The sequence below is a fragment of the Schistocerca piceifrons genome, chromosome 1, assembly GCF_021461385.2.
Source record: "Schistocerca piceifrons isolate TAMUIC-IGC-003096 chromosome 1, iqSchPice1.1, whole genome shotgun sequence".
Classification (NCBI taxonomy): Eukaryota; Metazoa; Arthropoda; class Insecta; order Orthoptera; family Acrididae; genus Schistocerca; species Schistocerca piceifrons.
Genome location: NC_060138.1, coordinates 1,062,812,266 through 1,062,832,907, shown reverse-complemented (window position 1 = coordinate 1,062,832,907; position 20,642 = coordinate 1,062,812,266). Strand labels below are relative to the sequence as shown.

General features: G+C 46.1%; 1 protein-coding gene across 1 annotated transcript in view; it reads right to left on the bottom strand.

The window, feature by feature from the left end:
• LOC124777598 (sodium-dependent dopamine transporter) overlaps window positions 1-20,642 on the bottom strand; it is a 360,017-nt gene that overhangs the window by 141,610 nt on the left and 197,765 nt on the right. Inside the window, exon 4 of the mRNA XM_047253064.1 lies at window positions 1,989-2,143. Coding sequence (XP_047109020.1) covers window positions 1,989-2,143 — 155 coding nt within the window. The remainder of the gene's footprint in view (window positions 1-1,988; window positions 2,144-20,642) is intronic.

The following is a 20,642-nucleotide window of genomic DNA, read 5'->3' as shown; positions in this document are numbered from 1 at the left end:
GGAAAAGCTATAAAAATCTTTAAAAAAAGGGATAGCGTGAACAGATTCCCATTCATCACATAAGACTTGTGGATAATGTTACCCTAACAATTGAGGGTGAAAAACGTACACATAACAGACTATCTAAATTAGTAACAAAGCTGAAAAAGTAAGGATGAGAAGAACATTTACATCAAAAGCGGAAGTAACAGAATAATAACAAGTAATAAATTTTGCTTTTAACACGTCTTAATTACAGAAGGAAGAAGACGCTACATGGAACTCAGAAAAAGAATTATAACAGCAAAGCGTGCTTTCAAGGAAATGAGAGAATTATTCGAGAACCAAACGCTAAGAAACTTCCTGGTGGATTAAAACTGAGTGCCGGACTGAGACTCGTGCTTGGGTAGCTCAGATGGTACAGCACTTGCTCGCGAAAGGCAAAGGTCCTGTGTTCGAGTCTCGATCCGACACACAGTTTTAATCTGCCAGGAATTTCATATCAACGCACACTTCGCTACAGAGTGAAAATCTCATTCTGTTCACAAAACGTTAAGTGCGGAAGAATGGCAAAAAAAACCTCAAAATGAAATCATCTTGAGTGTGCTCCAACACCGCTGTAAAAGCTACACGATGTCGAAGGAAAACAGAAAGCGTTTAGTACCGACGAAAATGTGGCTTTGGAGGACGCTAACAGGGACCAACGGGGCAGAAAGGAAATCCAATGAATATATTTTGAGCGAAGAAACCTCATAGAAACTAATAAAAAAGGAAAACAATACTTTTTTGCCTATAAGACACAACATCTTATATTAAGAAATGTATTACTTGGAAAAAAATTGACACAGAAAAGCAGTTGAGGCAAGGGAAGAAGGTGATCTATTTGAGGTAATAAAATGTCAGAATTAGGCTGACGATATTCCGAAATGCAGCCTCTTGTCAGTCGGACGACGTTAACTTGTGCTGGGGATGGCCAATGGTGTCACAAATATGAAACGAGTTACCACCGGAATCGTGGTTTTTCCAGTGCAACACCGCTGTTGCATGTAGCAACCCGGTTTATGTAACAGCACCGACAAGAACAGCTAGCCAGTTCTGCGTACGATGATTGTTACTATAAAAAACTGAACTTTAAAGGTATATCCATATTACAATGTGACCAACACGCGGCACGGCAACTGCTCGTAGTTGCAGGCTGTCTGACTAATGGCTTCCAGGGCCAAAAAAGTTTGATTTTTAATATTTCGGCTAACTATTGACCAAATTTAAAAATTTAAAATGCTGTAATAATCTACTCATTAAGCGATATGATTTTGTGTTACGGGTTTAATACAGTAAGACAAGTATTACAGTTAGAAACTGTGTGTACGTTTTGAGACAGCATATCTCACGATACGCAAATATTCGGACTCTATTCATAAAACATTTTAGAATGACAGCATTTGGCGACTTCCCTTCCAATATACCAACACCTAAACACCTAATTTCAAACCATTACGAAACGTCTTCTCTTTGACACTTTCCACAAAACGACGAAAGGAGAGAAGTTTATCAGTTAATACAATTTCGCTGTTTATGCAGTCAAACGTCAGCTTTGGGGACGACGTTTTGATTTATTATTATTTTACTGCTAGCTCTATTCGCAACACATTTTACAGACAGTGTACACATATATTACTGAATCTAACTGCAAAATTATATCATTGTACGACAGATAGGTCAGAAGATATGACATCATAAACAAAGAGATGCGTGAAAAACTAGTTTTCCTTAAAACGGATTGGAACTTAGCCAGTGTATAGGCATCAAGTGCTTGATAATTAGAGTACTTAGCGTCTTCGAACAAGTTTTAAGCATAATTTCAAATCTTGACTAAACTTTTTCTCTTTTACATGCTCAACGTCAAATGTTTAATACGTTAACTCGTTTGTAAAGTAATCAGAAATCTGCAGCTGTTTTATACGTGTAAATTAGATTCTTTAAAGAACTGGTGGTTTACTAGTACTCACTGGTCGGCAGTAGGGAGTGTTCCAGGCATTGTCACAAGTGGTCCAAGGCAGCAGGCTGGTGAAGGAGGCGAAGAAGTAGCGTAGGGCCCAAGCTATGATGACGTTGTAGTAGAAGTCCACGTAGAAGGCGATCAGCACCACTGCGTATCCTATACCTGGGGACACACAGCGAAGCACCTGCAGAAAAAAACTGTCTCACTGCTGAAGTTAGTTTCAGCCCTGGGAGTGTACGCGAGAGAGATGGTGCGGTGGTTAGCACAGTGGACTCGCATTCGAGAGGACGACAGTTCAGATACCTGTCAAGCCATCCAGGCTTAAGTTTTCCGTGATTTTCCTTTGCAAATGGCACGGCCTATTTCCTTCCCCATCGTTTAGTAGTCCGAGCGTCTACTCTGTGTCTAATGATTGTGCTGATGACAGGGTGTTAAACTCTAAACTTCCTTCCTTCCTACTGGGAGTGTAAGACTACCCTAGCCAGGCCACGAATAATGTTCAGATTTACCAATGAAAGCGAGTAAGTGTCTGCGTAGGGGCTATGCAGCCCATGTTTGCCTAGGGGTTATGCAGACCCCACTACTGGTATACATATAGTGTAAACGGATACGCTGGCAGTCTTCGCTCATGCTTGCTGGAGCTTTTCTGATGACAGCTTGTTGGTTCACGCTTGGAACGTAAAACAGCAACTATTATGCGCAGCCTGGATTCCAGAATTTCTTGATAGTTTTCCAAACGTATGTAGTACTACATATCTAAGCACCAGTCACACAATTCCTGTGAATTATGGGTTGGCGCTTCGATGGCGCAGAGCTGGAGCCAGAAAGAGTGCCAAATGTGCTCTTTTGGGTCCAGATCATGGCGATTTGGTGGTCAAAATATAAACGTAATTTCACTATCATGCTTCTTAGATCACTCCAGCATGATCTTGACCTTGTGGCCGGCCGTTGAGGCCGAGTGGCTCTAGGCGCTTCAGTCCGAAACCACGAGGCTGCTATGGTCGCAGGTTCGAATCCTCCCTCGGGCATGGGTGTGTGTGATGTCCTTAGGTTAGTTAGGATTAAGTAGTTATAAGTCTAGGGGACTGATAACCTTAGATGTTAAGTCCTATAGTCCTTCATTTGAACCGTTCGATCTTGTGACACGGGGGATACCGTCGCCGATGGGGAAGATTGAGGAAGGCATCAAACATCAAGTGTTACAGATGATATACATTAACGGTCGTGTAGTCCACAGCTGTAATGGTGCCTACAGTACCATGGGAGTCCAGTGAATGTCCACCATACACCATAACATACACTGTCCCACCATCCTGCGTCTGTGATAAGGTGTGTGTTTCGAGCAGCCACTCGCCTGCAAGGGCAAGACCACTGAGTTGATTTAACAAGAAACGTCATTCATCCGACAAGGCAACAGGTTTCCATTGATTCACTGTCTAATCTCGATGATCCCGTGCCCAATGCACTCGTATTTGATGATGTCGTTGGGTCAACATGGGAACACGTAAGGGTCTTCTGCTGTGGAGCCAATGTTCAACAACGTGCATTGAACAGTGTGCTCTGAAACGTGCCTGCACCAGAATTGCACTACTTTGTCAGATTTCTCACAGATGGCCGCTTATCCTTCTTTACAGAGTGGGCAATCCTCCGCCCTCCACCTTCTGTGATACTACGTGGACGTCTAAAACTGTGGTACCAAAAAAATGGTGCAAATGGCTCTGAGCACTATGGTACTTAACATCTGTGGTCATCAGTCCCCTAGAACTTAGAACTACTTAAACCTAACTAACCTAAGGACATCATACACATCCATGCCAGAGGCAGGATTCGAACCTGCGACCGCAGCGGTCACGGGGTTCCAGACTGAAGCGCCTAGAACCGCAAGGCCACACCAGCCGGCAAACTGTGGTACCACCTCGTGGTTTCACGGCCTTTCAGTCACAGTCCATGGGTGCTTATGATAGTATCACAGGAACAGCTGACCAGCTTCGCCATTTGCGAGATGCTTGTTCCAGTACGCCAGACCATAACAACGTGCCGTTCGTCAAAGTCACTTATGTCAATGGATTTCCCCAGTTGCGGCCCATATCGTAGCTAGAATGGTTCCCCATTCATCTTATACACTATCCTTTCCACTTAGCCGGCCCACAACGCTACCAGGTTGCATTCAGTCTACATCCACATTTATACTCCGCAAGCCACCCAACGGTGTGTGGCGGAGGGCACTTTACGTGCCACTGTCATTACCTTCATTTCCCGTTCCAGTCGCGTATGGTTCGCGGGAAGAATGACTGCCGGAAAGCCTCCGTACCCGCTCGAATCTCTCTAATTTTACATTCGTGATCTCTTCAGGAGGTATAAGTAGGGGGAAGCAATACATTCGATACCTCATCCAGAAACGCACCCTCTCGAAACCTGGACACCGCGATGCAGAGCGCCTCTCTTGCAGAGTCTGCCACTTGAGTTTGATAAACATCTCCGTAGCGCTATCACACTTACCAAATAACCCTGTGACGAAACGCGCCGCTCTTCTTTGGATCTTCTCTATCTCCTCTGTCAACCCGACCTGGTACGGATCCTACACTGATGAGCAATACTCAAGTATAGGTCGAACGAGTGTTTTGTAAGCCACCTCCTTTGTTGATGGACTACATTTTCTAAGGGCTCTCCCAATGAATCTCACCTGGCACCCACCTTACCAACAATTAATTTTATATTATCATTCCACTTCAAATCGTTCCGTACTCATATTCCCAGATATTTTACAGAAGTAACTGCTACCAGTGTTTGTTCCGCTATCATATAATCATACAATAAAGGATCCTTCTTTCTATGTATTCGCAATACATTATATTTGTCTATGTTAAGGGTCAGTTGCCACTCCCTGCACCAAGTGCCTATCCGCTGCAGATCTTCCTGCATTTCGCTGCAATTTTCTAATGCTGCAACTTCTCTGTATACTACAGTATCATCCGCGAATATGCGCATGGAACTTCCGACACTATCCACTAGGTCATTTATATACACTCCTGGAAATGGAAAAAGAACACATTGACACCGGTGTGACCCACCATACCTGCTCCGGACACTGCGAGAGGGCTGTACAAGCAATGATCACACGCACGGCACAGCGGACACACCAGAAACCGCGGTGTTGGACGTCGAATGGCGCTAGCTGCGCAGCATTTGTGCACCACCGCCGTCAGTGTCAGCCAGTTTGCCGTGGCATACGGAGCTCCATCGCAGTCTTTAACACTGGTAGCATGCCGCGACAGCGTGGACGTGAACCGTATGTGCAGTTGACGGACTTTGAGCGAGGGCGCATAGTGGGCATGCGGGAGGCCGGGTGGACGTACCGCCGAATTGCTCAACACGTGGGGCGTGAGGTCTCCACAGTACATCGATGTTGTCGCCAGTGGTCGGAGGAAGGTGCACGTGCCCGTCGACCTGGGACCGGACCGCAGCGACGCACGGATGCACGCCAAGACCGTAGGATCCTACGCAGTGCCGTAGGGGACCGCACCGCCACTTCCCAGCAAATTAGGGACACTGTTGCTCCTGGGGTATCGGCGAGGACCATTCCCAACCGTCTCCATGAAGCTGGGCTACGGTCCCGCACACCGTTAGGCCGTCTTCCGCTCACGCCCCAACATCGTGCAGCCCGCCTCCAGTGGTGTCGCGACAGGCGTGAATGGAGGGACGAATGGAGACGTGTCGTCTTCAGCGATGAGAGTCGCTTCTCCCTTGGTGCCAATGATGGTCGTATGCGTGTTTGGCGCCGTGCAGGTGAGCGCCACAATCAGGACTGCATACGACCGAGGCACACAGGGCCAACACCCGGCATCATGGTGTGGGGAGCGATCTTCTACACTGGCCGTACACCACTGGTGATCGTCGATGGGACACTGAATAGTGCACGGTACATCCAAACCGTCATCGAACCCATCGTTCTACCATTCCTAGACCGGCAAGGGAACTTGCTGTTCCAACAGGACAATGCACGTCCGCATGTATCCCGTGCCACCCAACGTGCTCTAGAAGGTGTAAGTCAACTACCCTGGCCAGCAAGATCTCCGGGTCTGTCCCCCATTGAGCATGTTTGGGACTGGATGAAGCGTCGTCTCACGCGGTCTGCACGTCCAGCACGAACGCTGGTCCAACTGAGGCGCCAGGTGGAAATGGCATGGCAAGCCGTTCCACAGGACTACATCCAGCATCTGTACGATCGTCTCCATGGGAGAATAGCAGCCTGCATTGCTGCGAAAGGTGGATATACACTGTACTAGTGCCGACATTGTGCATGCTCTGTTGCCTGTGTCTATGTGCCTGTGGTTCTGTCAGTGTGATCATGTGATGTATCTGACCCCAGGAATGTGTCAATAAAGTTTCCCCTTCCTGGGACAATGAATTCACGGTGTTCTTATTTCAATTTCCAGGAGTGTATATTGTGAAAAGCAATGGTCCCATAACACTCCCCTGTGGCACGCCAGAGGTTACTCTAATGTCCGTAGACGCCCCTCCATTGAGAACAACATGCTGTGTTCTGTTTGCTAAAAACTCTTCAATCCAGCCACACAGCTGGTCTGATATTCCGTAGGCTCTTACTTTGTTTACCAGGCGACAATGCGGAACTGATAGAACGCCTTCCGGAAGACAAGGAAAATGGCATCTACCTGGGAGCCTGTATCTAATATTTTCTGGGTCTCATGAACAAATAAATCACGATCGCTGTTTCCCGAGTGCATGTTGATTCCTACAGAGTAGATTCTGAGTTTCCAGAAATGACATGCTACGCGGTGGGCGGTGGTCATAACGTTTTGGCTCATCTGTGTGTTAGAACACACTCTGTCGACGTCGGTCCGTTGTCTTTGATTAAATTACCGCCTCTTCCGTTTCCTCCTCGTTTCCCATAATGACACTGAACCTCTGATTCTGAACCTTCATCTATTGGGCCCAACTCCACCACTTGTTTCGTGAGGTCTTAGAAGAATCATCGCTCGCTAGTGGTACGCATATTCGGTACAGAACTTGAGAGATGTCGTCTGGTACCGGCGTATTTTCCACACCGTCGACGTTGAGGGAAGAGGAAAGTCGAAGAAGGTATCGAGAGTATCTCACGAAGCGCGCTGCCGGTGCAATATTGCCGAGAGCGGTTGCGTTCTCGGTGGGTGGCCCCGGCAACCTGCTTTCTGTCGCGTCGCCCTCTGCCCTCCATAATTCAGCGTCTGCAGCGATCCGCGAGGCCGTTTCCGGCCCGTAATGGCCGGCGCCGCGGCCCCGCTTCCCGTTCCGGCACGCGCGTAATTGGCCCGAGCAGCTAAAGCGCCTTAGCGGCCCCGCGGGACGCGGATTCATCTGGCCGGAACTCGCGGATAAACTTCTTCTTTCTCCTCGCGCACTCTCTCTCGGTCCTGCCGTCCGCCCGCACGGCCGACCCCGAGAGGAGGTTCTCAGGACGTCACCTCAGTGGTATTAATACTGCGTGATAACTATTTCTGCTGTCTTAATGCTCGGAGCTTTTTAGTGAACGCGAGGGAAGGAAGACAGGAGTCCACTGTAAGTTCATTAGAAACGCAATGGTAGTACACTCACAGAAAAGTGGAAAAGGACACATCTAAAGAAATGCGCCCAAAGTGATCACAAAAAGACCAATGAACCATCTCATTCTGTAATATTAGAACAAATAAGCCCTCGGTCACAAATATTAAGTCAAAATTGACCAGGTTTCGACGCTACTACTAGCGTCGTCTTCAGAATTAAATTAACTGTTCTAAAACATATTAGGTATATAATACATTAATAAAATTACAGTTTGTACTGACTGGAAAGAGATGCAGTACTTACAAGTCACATTTAAAAAAAAATCTGAAACGGAAAGGCGACGTCATGAATAGTTGTAAATAAGATGGCGAGCCGCTAAGGGCTGCTCGTACTTGAGTGAACAAGGGTTGCAACAAGACTGAGGTGCCCACGTTAGAAAGTGTGGGCAAGTAAACATGGTGTTGCTACGAGCGCCATCTAGTAACCGCAGAAACAACTAGGCTACTGTACATCCAAAAATAGACACATGAAATTGTGATGAAGCTGATTCAGGCATAACGTAAGCACTAATAATAGTAGGATGAAGTTACATATTTCTCTGCTTTAAACAGAGATACATTTTGTAACGTAAGAAAACGTCAGCTATGACCTGGTCAATTCTGACTTAATATTTGTGACCGAGGGCTTATTTGTTCTAATATAATTCTGACACGGTCACTGAACCTTAGCAGCTATGTTCAAAGTTTTACATCTCATTCTGTATTCAAGGCTACTGTGAGCCTACAAATGTCTATGTAAGATGTTGTTTCAAAACATGTGTACAGACTTTCTATAGCACTGTCTGAGAGTGGTGTTGCCGTGTCAGGTTGGAATAACAGGAGGCATCCAGAGTAGGCAAAGATGGGTAGCACAAATAACTACAGGCATGTTTGATTCTGGGGAAAATGTTATGGAAATCCCAAAATCGAAACTGTCCGTCAAAAGAAGAAATTTGATAAATCTATTGAAAATATACACTCCTGGAAATGGAAAAAAGAACACATTGACACCGGTGTGTCAGACCCACCATACTTGCTCCGGACACAGCGAGAGGGCTGTACAAGCAATGATCACACGCACTGCACAGCGGACACACCAGGAATCGCGGTGTTGGCCGTCGAATGACGCTAGCTGCGCAGCATTTGTGCACCGCCGCCGTCAGTGTCAGCCAGTTTGCCGTGGCATATGGAGCTCCATCGCAGTCTTTAACACTGGTAGCATGCCGCGACAGTGTGGACGTGAACCGTATGTGCAGTTGACGGACTTTGAGCGAGGGCGTATAGTGGGCATGCGGGAGGCCGGGTGGACGTACCGCCGAATTGCTCAACACGTGGGGCGTGAGGTCTCCACAGTACATCGATGTTGTCGCCAGTGGTCGGCGGAAGGTGCACGTGCCCGTCGACCTGGGACCGGACCGCAGCGACGCACGGATGCACCCCAAGACCGTAGGATCCTACGCAGTGCCGTAGGGGACCGCACCGCCACTTCCCAGCAAATTAGGCACACTGTTGCTCCTGGGGTATCGGCGAGGACCATTCGCAACCGTCTCCATGAAGCTGGGCTACGGTCCCGCACGCCGTTAGGCCGTCTTCCGCTCACGCCCCAACATCGTGCAGCCCGCCTCCAGTGGTGTCGCGACAGGCGTAAATGGAGGGACGAATGGAGACGTGTCGTCTTCAGCGATGAGAGTCGCTTCTGCCTTGGTGCCAATGATGGTCGTATGCGTGTTTGGCGCCGTGCAGGTGAGCGCCACATTCAGGACTGCATACGACCGAGGCACACAGGGCCAACACCCGGCATCATGGTGTGGGGAGCGATCTCCTACACTGGCCGTACACCACTGGTGATCGTCGAGGGGACACTGAATAGTGCACGGTACATCCAAACCGTCATCGAACCATCGTTCTACCATTCCTAGACCGGCAAGGGAACTTGCTGTTCCAACAGGACAATGCACGTCCTCATGTATCCCGCGCCACCCAACGTGCTCTAGAAGGTGTAAGTCAACTACCATGGCCAGCAACATCTCCGGATCTGTCCTCCATTGAGCATGTTTGGGACTGGATGAAGCGTCGTCTCACGCGGTCTGCACGTCCAGCACGAACGCTGGTCCAACTGAGGCGCCAGGTGGAAATGGCATGGCAAGCCGTTCCACAGGACTACATCCAGCATCTCTACGATCGTCTCCATGGGAGAATAGCAGCCTGCATTGCTGCGAAAGGTGGATATACACTGTACTAGTGCCGACATTGTGCATACTCTGTTGCCTGTGTCTATGTGCCTGTGGTTCTGTCAGTGTGATCATGTGATGTATCTGACCCCAGGAATGTGTCAATAAAGTTTCCCCTTCTTGGGACAATGAATTCACGGTGTTCTTATTTCAATTTCCAGGAGTGTACTTAGATGTTATATGGCAAAATGCGTACCTGGAACATGTCTAACAATTTACGACTATCCTATCTAATTTATTAGTAAGCTAAAACATACTGTCGGAAAAAATTAATACACCCTTTTAGAAGTTTCCAATTCAATCAAGGTTTATTGCTGCAACAGTGCATGTGGAGTACATGAAATGACTACATTTACAGATCAATAGCACAATCGGTTCTAAGGTATCAGGTATCGACCTATGCGGAAACACTCATATTAATATGTGGGCAGCAGTGCCAGCGCTGATTCCAGCATCCAGTTGGTCATACAGATGGCGAATATTGCCCTGGGATACATTATGCCACACGCTGCTCGACCTGTTCACGTACGCGGGGCGTTTGAAAAGTCCGTGCAAAAATAAAAACTACTTACGTGTTTGGGGTAAACCTTTTTTATTTTTCGACATAGTCTTCTTTTAGACTTATACACTTGGTCCAACGCTGTTCTAATTTGTTGATCTCTTCCGAATGATAGGAAATGTCCATGTCTGTAAAACAGCCATTAGTTGCTGTAATCACCTCCTCGTTTGAATCAAATCTTTGTCCCGCCAATCATTTCTTCAAATTGGGAAACAAATAGTAGTCCGAGGGAGCCAAGTCTGGAGAATAGGGGGGATGTGAAACGAGTTGGAATCCTATTTCCATTAATTTCGCGACCAAAACTGCTGAGGTGTGTGCTGCTGCATTGTCGGGATGGAAAAGGACTTTTTGCAGTCCAATCGCCGGCGTTTTTCTTGCATCTCGGTTTTCAGACGGTCCAATAACGATGAATAATATGCACCTGTAATAGTTTTACTCTTTTCCAGATAGTCGATGAGGATTATCCCTTGCGAATCCCAAAACACAGTCGCCATAACCTTTCCGGCCGAAAAAATGGTCTTCGCCTTTTTTGGTGCAGATTCTCCCTTGGTAACCCATTGTTTAGATTGTTCTTTTGCCTCAGGAGAATAGTAATGTATCCATGTTTCATTCACAGTGACGAAACGACGATTAAAGTCCTGCGGATTCGTCCTGAACAGCTGCAAACCATCCTTGCAATACTTCACACGATTCCGTTTTCGGTCAAGCGTGAACAATCGCAGAACCCATCTTGTAGACAGCCTTCTCATGTCCAAATGTTTATGCAAAATATTATGTACCCATTCCTTCGAGATGCCCACAGCACTACCAATCTCACGCACCTTAACTCTTCTGTCATCCATCACCATATCATGGATTTTATCAATGATTTCTGGAGTTGTAATCTCCACAGGGCGGCCAGAACGTTCAGCATCACTTGTGCCCATTTGGACACTCCAAAAATTTTGAAACCACTTATAAACTGCTCTAATCGAAGGCGGAGAGTCATTGTAATGTTTATGAAGTTTCTATTTAGTTCCCTGAGGAGTTTTGCCTTTCATAAAGTAATGTTTAATCACCACACGAAATTCTTTTTCATCCATTTTTGACAGTCACTCGACTTCCTTGATTCACACGTATGCCAAACACAAAAAATAGACCAATATGACTGAAACTTGGTGTGCGTTCTTTCCAAAGATGCTACTAGCTAAACATGACCTCGATACGCGCCAGTGGTGCCATCTCTCGGACTTTGCACGGACTTTTCAAACGCCCCTCGTAGTTCTGCAAGAGTTGTTGGTTGACGAGTCACACGAGTCACTTCTCGTCCCATCACAACCCACACATGCTCCATTTGGGACAAGTTTGGATATCGAGCTGGAGCTGGCCAGGGAAGTTCTTGCACGTCTTGCAAATCATGTTGAGTATCACGGGCAGTGTGTGGGCAAGTATTTTCCTGTTGGAGCGAACATCATGTTCTTGTTACAAGAAAACAAAAGAATGGATCTGACACCATTCTGCATGTACCGAGTACTGTTTGGCGTCCCCTCCAGAAACACCAAAGGTAAACGAGAGTTGTAGGTTATCGCACTCCAGACCATGAGGCCTGGGGTGGGACCCTGGGGTGGGACCAGACCATCTTGGATGAATGCACTGTACGAGACAGCGCTCAGCAGGTCTACGTCTTATGCACGAACAACCATCACTTGCGTGCAGGCCGCATATGCTTTCATTGCTGAGGACAAAGGTGCACCATTCCGACTTTCAAGTGATCCTATGATGTCACCAATCGAGCCGTGTACGTCGATGCTGTGGTGTAAGCAGTAGACGGACGAGAGCTGTGTGTGCCCATAGTCCCACTGCTAATAACCGGTTCGTAACCGTTCGTGTTGACAAGTCTGGGCTCACAAGCCGTCTTATCTGTGTTGTGGTAGCTGTACGATCTGCCCTTATATTACGACGACCCTGGCGGGCGTCTGTGCTACATGGATATCCAGAACTTCTTCTACACGTGTGGAAATGTTCGCATGACCACTGATACCAGCGTCGTTGCACAACTGAGCAGCACGTCCAACTTTTGTGGTAATTCTCCAAAGGATCATCCCGCCTCTCTGAGGGCCACAATTTAACCTGTTCAAATTCGCCCAGCTTGTTATAGCAACCACAGTGCATCTATGTGGCCTGGTTGCCTGCTTGCTCTGCACATTTGCAACCTATTGAGCCTTTATTTTATTGAGTGCTTCCTTGAGGCTGGACTTCTAGGGTGAACAGGATTAGGGGGTCTAGGTAAACTTTATTTAAGCTTAAGCAGGGACTTGGGCTCAGGGTCCTTGAGCCCTGCAAAGATCATTTTTACAACAGTTTGGTAGTTATTGGCGTTCCTCCACAATGGCACGAGGTACCTTTATATGATGGCACAATGCAGGAACTACCGAGACAGTGTAGTCGAAGTGGTGAGCTGCAGGGTGTAACGCATCGATTTTTGTTTAGAGTTTCCGCATCGACTTCTCGATTTGTCCTCTGATCATCGCTAATTGAAGTTGTAAGTCGTGGATCTGGGCTCATCACGGAGCACAAAAGACAAATCGTAAACACCGATTTTGAGTTATCCGGAGGAGCCTCAGATTTGAGGGACGCATGTTGAACAGCCAAATAACAGCGCAGGTACATCTACATCTACATCTACATTGATACTCCGCAAGCCACCCAACGGTGTGTGGCGGAGGGCACTTTACGTGCCACTGTCATTACCTCCCTTTCCTGTTCCATTGCATTGTAAAGCTTGCGTTTTGTGCAGACATTCATTTGCCCACTGGCTAGAATAGGATATAGCTGGTGCAATACATGAAGAAGTTGAACTGTATTGACCTGGGTGTGTGGTTTAAAGAGTAAATTATGATCAAGGGTAACCCCTAAGTCCTTTACTCTGATGGGCCATGTGAGTTCGTGGTTCCAGAGTACGAGTCCATCTCACAGGTTCGGCCTTTGGCGAGTAAAAATGATTGCTGTGATCTTTTCAGTCTTGAGACAAATGTGGTTGGTTGTGGCCCATTTTTCTGTTAGCACTAGTTGTCGTTGGAGTCGACCGATTGCCGCAATTATCTGTCTACCGCTAGTTAACAGAGCAGTGTCATCTGAAAACTCGGCTAAGGTGACTTGAGACAGCACATGTGAGCCATTGACGTACACAAGGAAGAGAGTTGATGACAAGACCAATCCTTGAGGAAGGTCTTCCTGAAGGTTTGTAATTCGACTGCTGTGTGTTAAGTTTAACAATAATCAGCCAATTCTGTAAAAAGCTGCTGATTAATCGTATGCAGTAGCCTGGGAAATGTTGTAGATAATTAAGTTTTAGGAGCAGGTTATGCCTCCAGACACAGTAAAAAGCCTTCTCAACGCCCAGAAACACGACAGCCATATAGCTGGAGATGTTGAGGTTGTATGTGATGTATTCCATGACTCATAAGCACTGGAGTTCCGCCGACAGAGAAGGTTGAAAAGCAAGCTGATCCATTCTGATAACATCGTGGTCCATGATGATAGGTAGTAAGTGGATGATGAGTCCTAACATTTTTGATAACGTCGGTGAGAGGCTAACCAGCTGGTAACTGACGGGAAGGCTTGGGCCTTTCCCTGGCTTGGGAGTGGAATGACATAGGGGATCTTCCAGGGATTCTGGGTAGTAGCCAATCCTCATACAACCATTATAGATCATTGTGATGAGTACAAGAGGCTTCTGTGGGATGTGCTTAAATTGAGCGTTTGTACTTACGTCTGGCACAGGGGCAGAATGAGATCCCAAGTGTCTGCTGACCTTCCAGAGTTCTGCACGCATTGTGAGGTCCGGATCCACATACTGGTCCGCTTCCCGAATTTATTGAACTCTCTGACTAATCTGTTCAGCATCCACATCGTTTTCAAGTCGTCTAGTGTGTTTTGAGCTTCAAAGGTGGAAGCAAAGATTTCTTCTTTCCCCAGTAGGTCAAAGACGAGACTGTTGGACCTTGAAGAGCCCTCGAAGGTGATTTAAGATTTCGAAGATAGTGGACCAAGCACCAGTAATCGCATGACTGAAGCTCAAGGATAACCATCTTATCTTCCCGTAATTCCACTGCCGTCTGTGCACTTCTTGCGTGAGTCTCTTTACCTCTCTCCGGTCAGCCGGATTTCGAAGCCGTTGTCAGCGTCTCTTCACTCTGTTCTTGAGTGCTTTCAACTCTCGCCAAAGTGATGAACTGCTTTTGCGTTGTGTTGTATGTCGTTCCACTGTGACATACACCAGCTGGGAAGAGTGTTGTGTTTTTATTGAGAGAGTAGAGGTGGCATCAGCTATCTGTTCGGTTGTGGAGACATCTTCAGTATGATTAACATTATTACTAAGCCATCGCTCAAATCGTTTCCAGTAGATTAGAGTTGATGATGGGGTAGGCAGATGGAAGCGAGCCTCTGATATCACACCAACCACAGGATGGTGGTCAGACATCAAATCGTTTCAAGTTTGTAAAAGGAGATTTAGCCTCAAGTTCTTTAACACTGCAAGATCGAAAAATCTGGATTGTGGAATGTGGGTCGTCTGGGTCAAATGTTACCGCTTCCAGATGTTCCTCTAATTGTGAAGATGAGTTCCAAGTATAGTGTTTGACGTTAACATCACAACAAATGGTTCAAATGGTTCTAAGCACTATGGGACTTAACATCTGAGGTCATCAGTCCCCTAGACTTAGAACTATTTAAACCTAACTAAACTAAGGACATCACACACATCCACGCCCGAGGCAGGATTCGAGCCTGCGGCAGTAGAAGCAGCGCGGTTCCGTATTGAAGCGCCTAGATCCGCTCGGCCACAGCAGCCAGCTTAAGATCACAACACAATGGCACCTTCGGATAATGGTTGAGGAGTGCTTGAAAATCATCCTCTTCAAACGTCCGCTGGGGGTTAAGGTATGTAGCAACCAATGTGAAGATCCGGTAGGAAGTCGATACGGTGACCGCTGTGGCTTCCAAAGTAGATAGCGGCGGGAGTGTGGCTGGTGCATGAGTGACGGATTTCTAGAGAAAGATTGCTGTGCTTCCCCTACGACCGTGCGTTCCGTCTGTCCTGTATCCGGTCATGTTCTTGAGGTTGTAGATGAAATTTGCGAAAGTATCTTTGATGTTGGTGAAGGTGTTCCCAGTTTGCAGTGACGTGATGATGTCCTTGAAGCTACTAAATATTCCCTGAAGTTCTGAGAAGTCGAATGCTGGTTGTCCGTTATTTGAAGTGGTCGGGTTTGACCATCCCCTCAGTGAGACGTTTTATTTAGTTGACGTCATGGCCCGAGCATGGCGAGTTGGCATTGTTGGGAAACCCTTTAGATTTGAGATATCTGTTGTGCCGCAAGTTTTTTGCCTCCCTGTTCCCATGCCCTGATCGCTTATCCCTGTGCTGTGTTGACCCTATGGCTCACTGAAACGTGGTGCAGCCATGTTATGCAGCTGGACGATCACCTTCATAATCTGCGCTCTTTGCTTCTTGAGTGGGTAGTTGTTCACAGCTCTTTGACTGGAATGTGCCCTCACACCTGGCACATCTGTGGGGTAAGGTACAGCAGTTGGCAGTGTGGAAGAATCTCAAACAGCGTTTACTCGGTGGGGGACCCTGCTTTTCACAGTAGGTTTCAACTTTAATTCTTATACCGTATCCATTATGTGATATACCGGTATGTCATAGATGCAGTCGTTAGTTGGACCTGCAGGCAGGGAGACGCCGTAGACAGGCTGTGCTACGAGGTTGTTGGTTTTGTCGTCTCTGGACTTAAATTGATGAATGGCAGCTTGGGAGAAGCCCCTGGTGCAGAGTTCTGCTTCAACTTCTTTGGCTGTGATTTGAGCAGATAAGTATTTTATGACCACCTTGAGAGCCTCGTCCACAGGCAACTGGTGTGGAGAAGGGAATCTTGGATTGTTGGAAGAATCGCAATACTAGTCTTTGGGCGGTCAAGGACTCGAAATGATATTTAATTGTGTCACCCTTATAGACAGTTCTGATGGAATCAGTGACATATTTCTTCAACTCCGTGTTTCGGGTCTGATATCCCCTGTATACCGGATTGTGATGGGCAGAATTTTCATAGTCAGTGTTTTTGTTGCTTGTAATTTTCTACGTGGAATCGTGCTTGATGCAGCGGTGGATAGGTGTGTCGTCAACAAGTCCATTTGGTCGCCCTCGACAGGGAACGGGTCGAATTTGTTCGAGGTCGGCAGTAGTTGTTTCCTTCTGGCGACTTGATTGAGATCTTGAGAACTTTTTTTCACTTCAGTCACAACTTTCCAGGGTTGAAAATTCGAAAACCCTGGTCGTCATCATCGCCATCGTTTGACTGCATAGTGTTTGGCTCAGTCACCGGTCTAAGGCTGTGTCTGCTATGTCCTTCAGAAGATTCCTCTTTATCGCAATAAGTTGTTTCCAAGCTGCACTGGGCGGCTAAGTCTCTGGCCTTTTGATACCTCATCTTCCTGTCTCCTTCGGTGGTCGTATGATCTTAGTCTGCTGAGCTGTACCTGGTGCCCGACTTCATTCGTGGTGTGGGTGGGCGTGAGCTGGTCGACCGCAGCCGGAGCCCAGGCCCTCCGTCAGTCTTCGTTGTTGCCATAACAGGATGTGCCAAATCCAAAGCCTGGGTTGTCACCACCGAATGTCCTGCTGTCATAGCGTGATGCATCATACTTGGTAGACCTGCCTCCATAGCCCAGGTCGTCGTACTCAAATGGCCGCCTTCATTAGGTGGGTCGTCATAAACAGAGTGAGCGATAGGGCCCCCAGCGGGGCAAACGCCACCAGAAGGCGATTGGTCAACTCCTGCAGCCGCCTCAGCAGCGTGCGTGCAACGGTTCTTCTTACGTGGACTAGCACGTGTCGTGAACTGACAACACTCAGCCTTCTGGCTGTGAGCATTCCCTATTAAAGGGTATATGCAGATGGCGCTCTGGTATCTATACCACTACGCTATCTGTTAGCAGAAGACGTTGAAACCATTATCAGTACATCAGCATTCCCCCACATGTCACATGTGCCCTCATCGGCTCAAAATCGACGTCGTCTTTACAACTCAAACTAAAATGAAGAAACCTCACCCAGCAACTATCTAATAGACATGACAGGTTAAAACTACTGACCCACAGAACATGGACATTGTATCCTTCCATCGAAAATAGATTAAGGAAAGGCAAACCTACATTTCTAGCGTTTGTGGACTTTGAGAAAGCGTTTGACAATGTTGACTGGGATACTCTCTTTCAAATTCTAAAGGTGGCAGGGGTAAAATACAGGGAGCGAAAGGCTATTTACAATTTGTACAGAAACCAGATGGCAGTTATTAGAGTCGAGGGGCATGAAAGGGAAGCAGCGGTTGGGAACGGAGTGAGACAGGGTTGTAGCCTCTCCCCGATGTTATTCAATCTGTATATTGAGCAAGCAGTAAAGGAAAAAAAAGAAAAATTCGGAGTAGGTATCAAAGTCCATGGAGAAGAAATAAAAACGTTGAGGTTCGCCGATGACATTGTAATTTTGTCAGAGACAGCAAAGGACTTGGAAGAGCAGTTGAACGGAATGGACAGTGTCTTGAAAGGAGGATATAAGATGAACATCAACAAAAGCAAAACGAGGATAATGGAATGCAGTCGAATTAAGTCGGGTGATGCTGAGGGAATTAGATTAGGAAATGAGACACTTAAAGTAGTAAAGGAGTTTTGCTATTTGGGGAGCAAAATAACTGATGATGGTCGAAGTAGAGAGGATATAAAATGTAGACTGGCAATGGCAAGGAAAGCGTTTCTGAAGAAGAAAAATTTGTTAACATCGAGTATAGATTTAAGTGTCAGGAAGTCGTTTCTGAAAGTATTTGTATGGAGTGTAGCCACGTATGGAAGTGAAACATGGACGATAAATAGTTTGGACAGGAAGAGAATAGAAGCTTTCGAAATGTGGTGTTACAGAAGAATGCTGAAGATTAGATGGGTGGATCACGTAACTAATGAGGAAGTATTGAACAGAATTGGGGAGAAGAGGAGTTTGTGGCACAACTTGACAAGAAGGAGGGACCGGTTGGTAGGACATGTTCTGAGGCATCAAGGGATCACAAATTTAGCATTGGAGGGCAGCGTGGAGGATAAAAATCGTAGAGGGAGACCAAGAGATGAATACGCTAAGCAGATTCAGAAGGATGTAGGTTGCAGTAAGTACTGCGAGATGAAGAAGCTTGCACAGGATAGAGTAGCATGGAGAGCTGCATCAAACCAGTCTCAGGACTGAAGACAGCAACAACAACATCATGCTCCACATGTATAAAGCCTTGATCCGACAGCATCGTCTGGTGTCCTCCAGTGAATGTCCCCATGTTGCTATATATTTTAACTTCCATTATCTCCCTTCACTGTGTTTTTATATCCCACTTTCTTCGCCCTTTATATGTATGAGTTCTCCTTGTTATATTTTTTGTAAAGTCACTCAGCTGAAGAGCGGAGGACTGTGCCACTGCCACACATATGGGACAGGGGCATGAATTACAATGAAGGAGAAAAAAAAGATCGCCTGGATATTTGCATCACCAGTTTCCACGAGTACCTGCAAATCAATTAACTCTATGCACTCTGCCTCGCTTACCACATCCACTTCTCAACCCCTAATCGAATTCTTTATCGACTCAACAAATATCTCTCAGTCTTTGTCTGTACTGAACATCTCTTGGTATCCGTTATCTGGAGAGGAATTCTGCGTTATGCAAGATACCGTTTTATAGTTTATTTTTCACCCACAGACGTTTCTAAACTTTTTGTGCTATCTTCAGTGGGCTTATTTATTTATTTCCTTCCAGAAAAAATTGTACTTACATGTTATCCTCTTGTGTGGTTTACACGAACTTTTGGTATGAAACATTTGCTTTTGTAAAAAGAGCTATTATTAAGAGTCAAATATTTTACATTAGTTTGCATACATTACAGAGTTGACACATATAACACTGAATTGAGGTATTATGTGTTGTTCATTTAAGATACATCTGGTGTTAATATGTTTCGTGGCTTGCCTCTTTGGGATGTTATGCGTGAATCTAAAGGATTGTCGAAGTTGTCATGTATAGTTTTGTGTGTGTATGTGTGGGGGGGAGGGGGGGGGGGGCGCGCGTGCGAGGCAGAGAGAGAGAGGGAGGGAGGGAGAGAGAGAGAGAGAGAGAGAGAGAGAGAGAGAGAGAGAACGTGAGGGAGTTACAAAGTGAATGATGTGGAGTATAGGGAAGGTAATGTAATTTTAGAGGGTGACCATGTGTAGTTTTGGGGTGGGGGTTATTTATATAGTTCTTCTATTTTGAGAAAGATGGTCTTCTTGAACAATATGTATTCGTTTAGTACTTTTTCTCTTTGGGCTAGTGATTTTTGGCGGAATTCCTCTCCCGTTTTTCTTAGCAAGTGAGGAAATAAGAGCTGCAACATTCACAAGGTGATTATCCTGTACGCCATTTAAATTTAATTCCAAGAAAACTGTCGTTTCCTCTCTAGTTCCCAATCCTGGTATAAAGCCAAATTAGGACTAATGAGACTCACCGAGCCTACACCAGCATGCACTCTCTATCTTTTCTCAACTTGAGAGCCTCATTCTCTCGGTCAACGAAATCCACACTTACATCTATCCTTCTGGTCAATTCCAGTCCACTCTCTCTATTCTTTCTTACACCAGGGTTGTGTGTTCCTTTCCAATCCTCTTCTTTTCTCTCCTTTCCATAACCATTGCATGGCATCCATCTTAGTACGCTTAACCAAAATCCCAAATTTTTTCTAGCACTTTCCCATATTCTAGTACATCCCCACTTAACATCCCACAAATTGCATTGCCACCCTTTCTCACATTTATGTCCTGGTGGTGCAGGTCCTAGTCGTTTAATGCAGTGCATCGAAGAGTTTCATATTCATCATAAAGATTCCCATCATCAGTTGTTCTATGAAAATGCAACAAATAGTTTTTAACCCTACAACTGCATTTATTAATAATTTAAAAATACCGAAATAGCTATTTATTCAAATATTTTGAGATTTTGTGGTGATTTTTAAATTGATTTTGGCAGAACAACGGCTAATATATCATTGTCATACCATCCTCACCCGACACGACGGAAGAATGAATTTATAGTAAAGAACAAAACTGAATTAGAAAATATCAGGATTTTCAGAAAATTATCTTCTTTTAGAACACTATAACGAATTCACCGTGGTAAGGATAGCGTCTTTGACTACTGATCAAAACGTTCTAGGTCCGGGGATCGGACCCAGCCACTGCTTTTGAA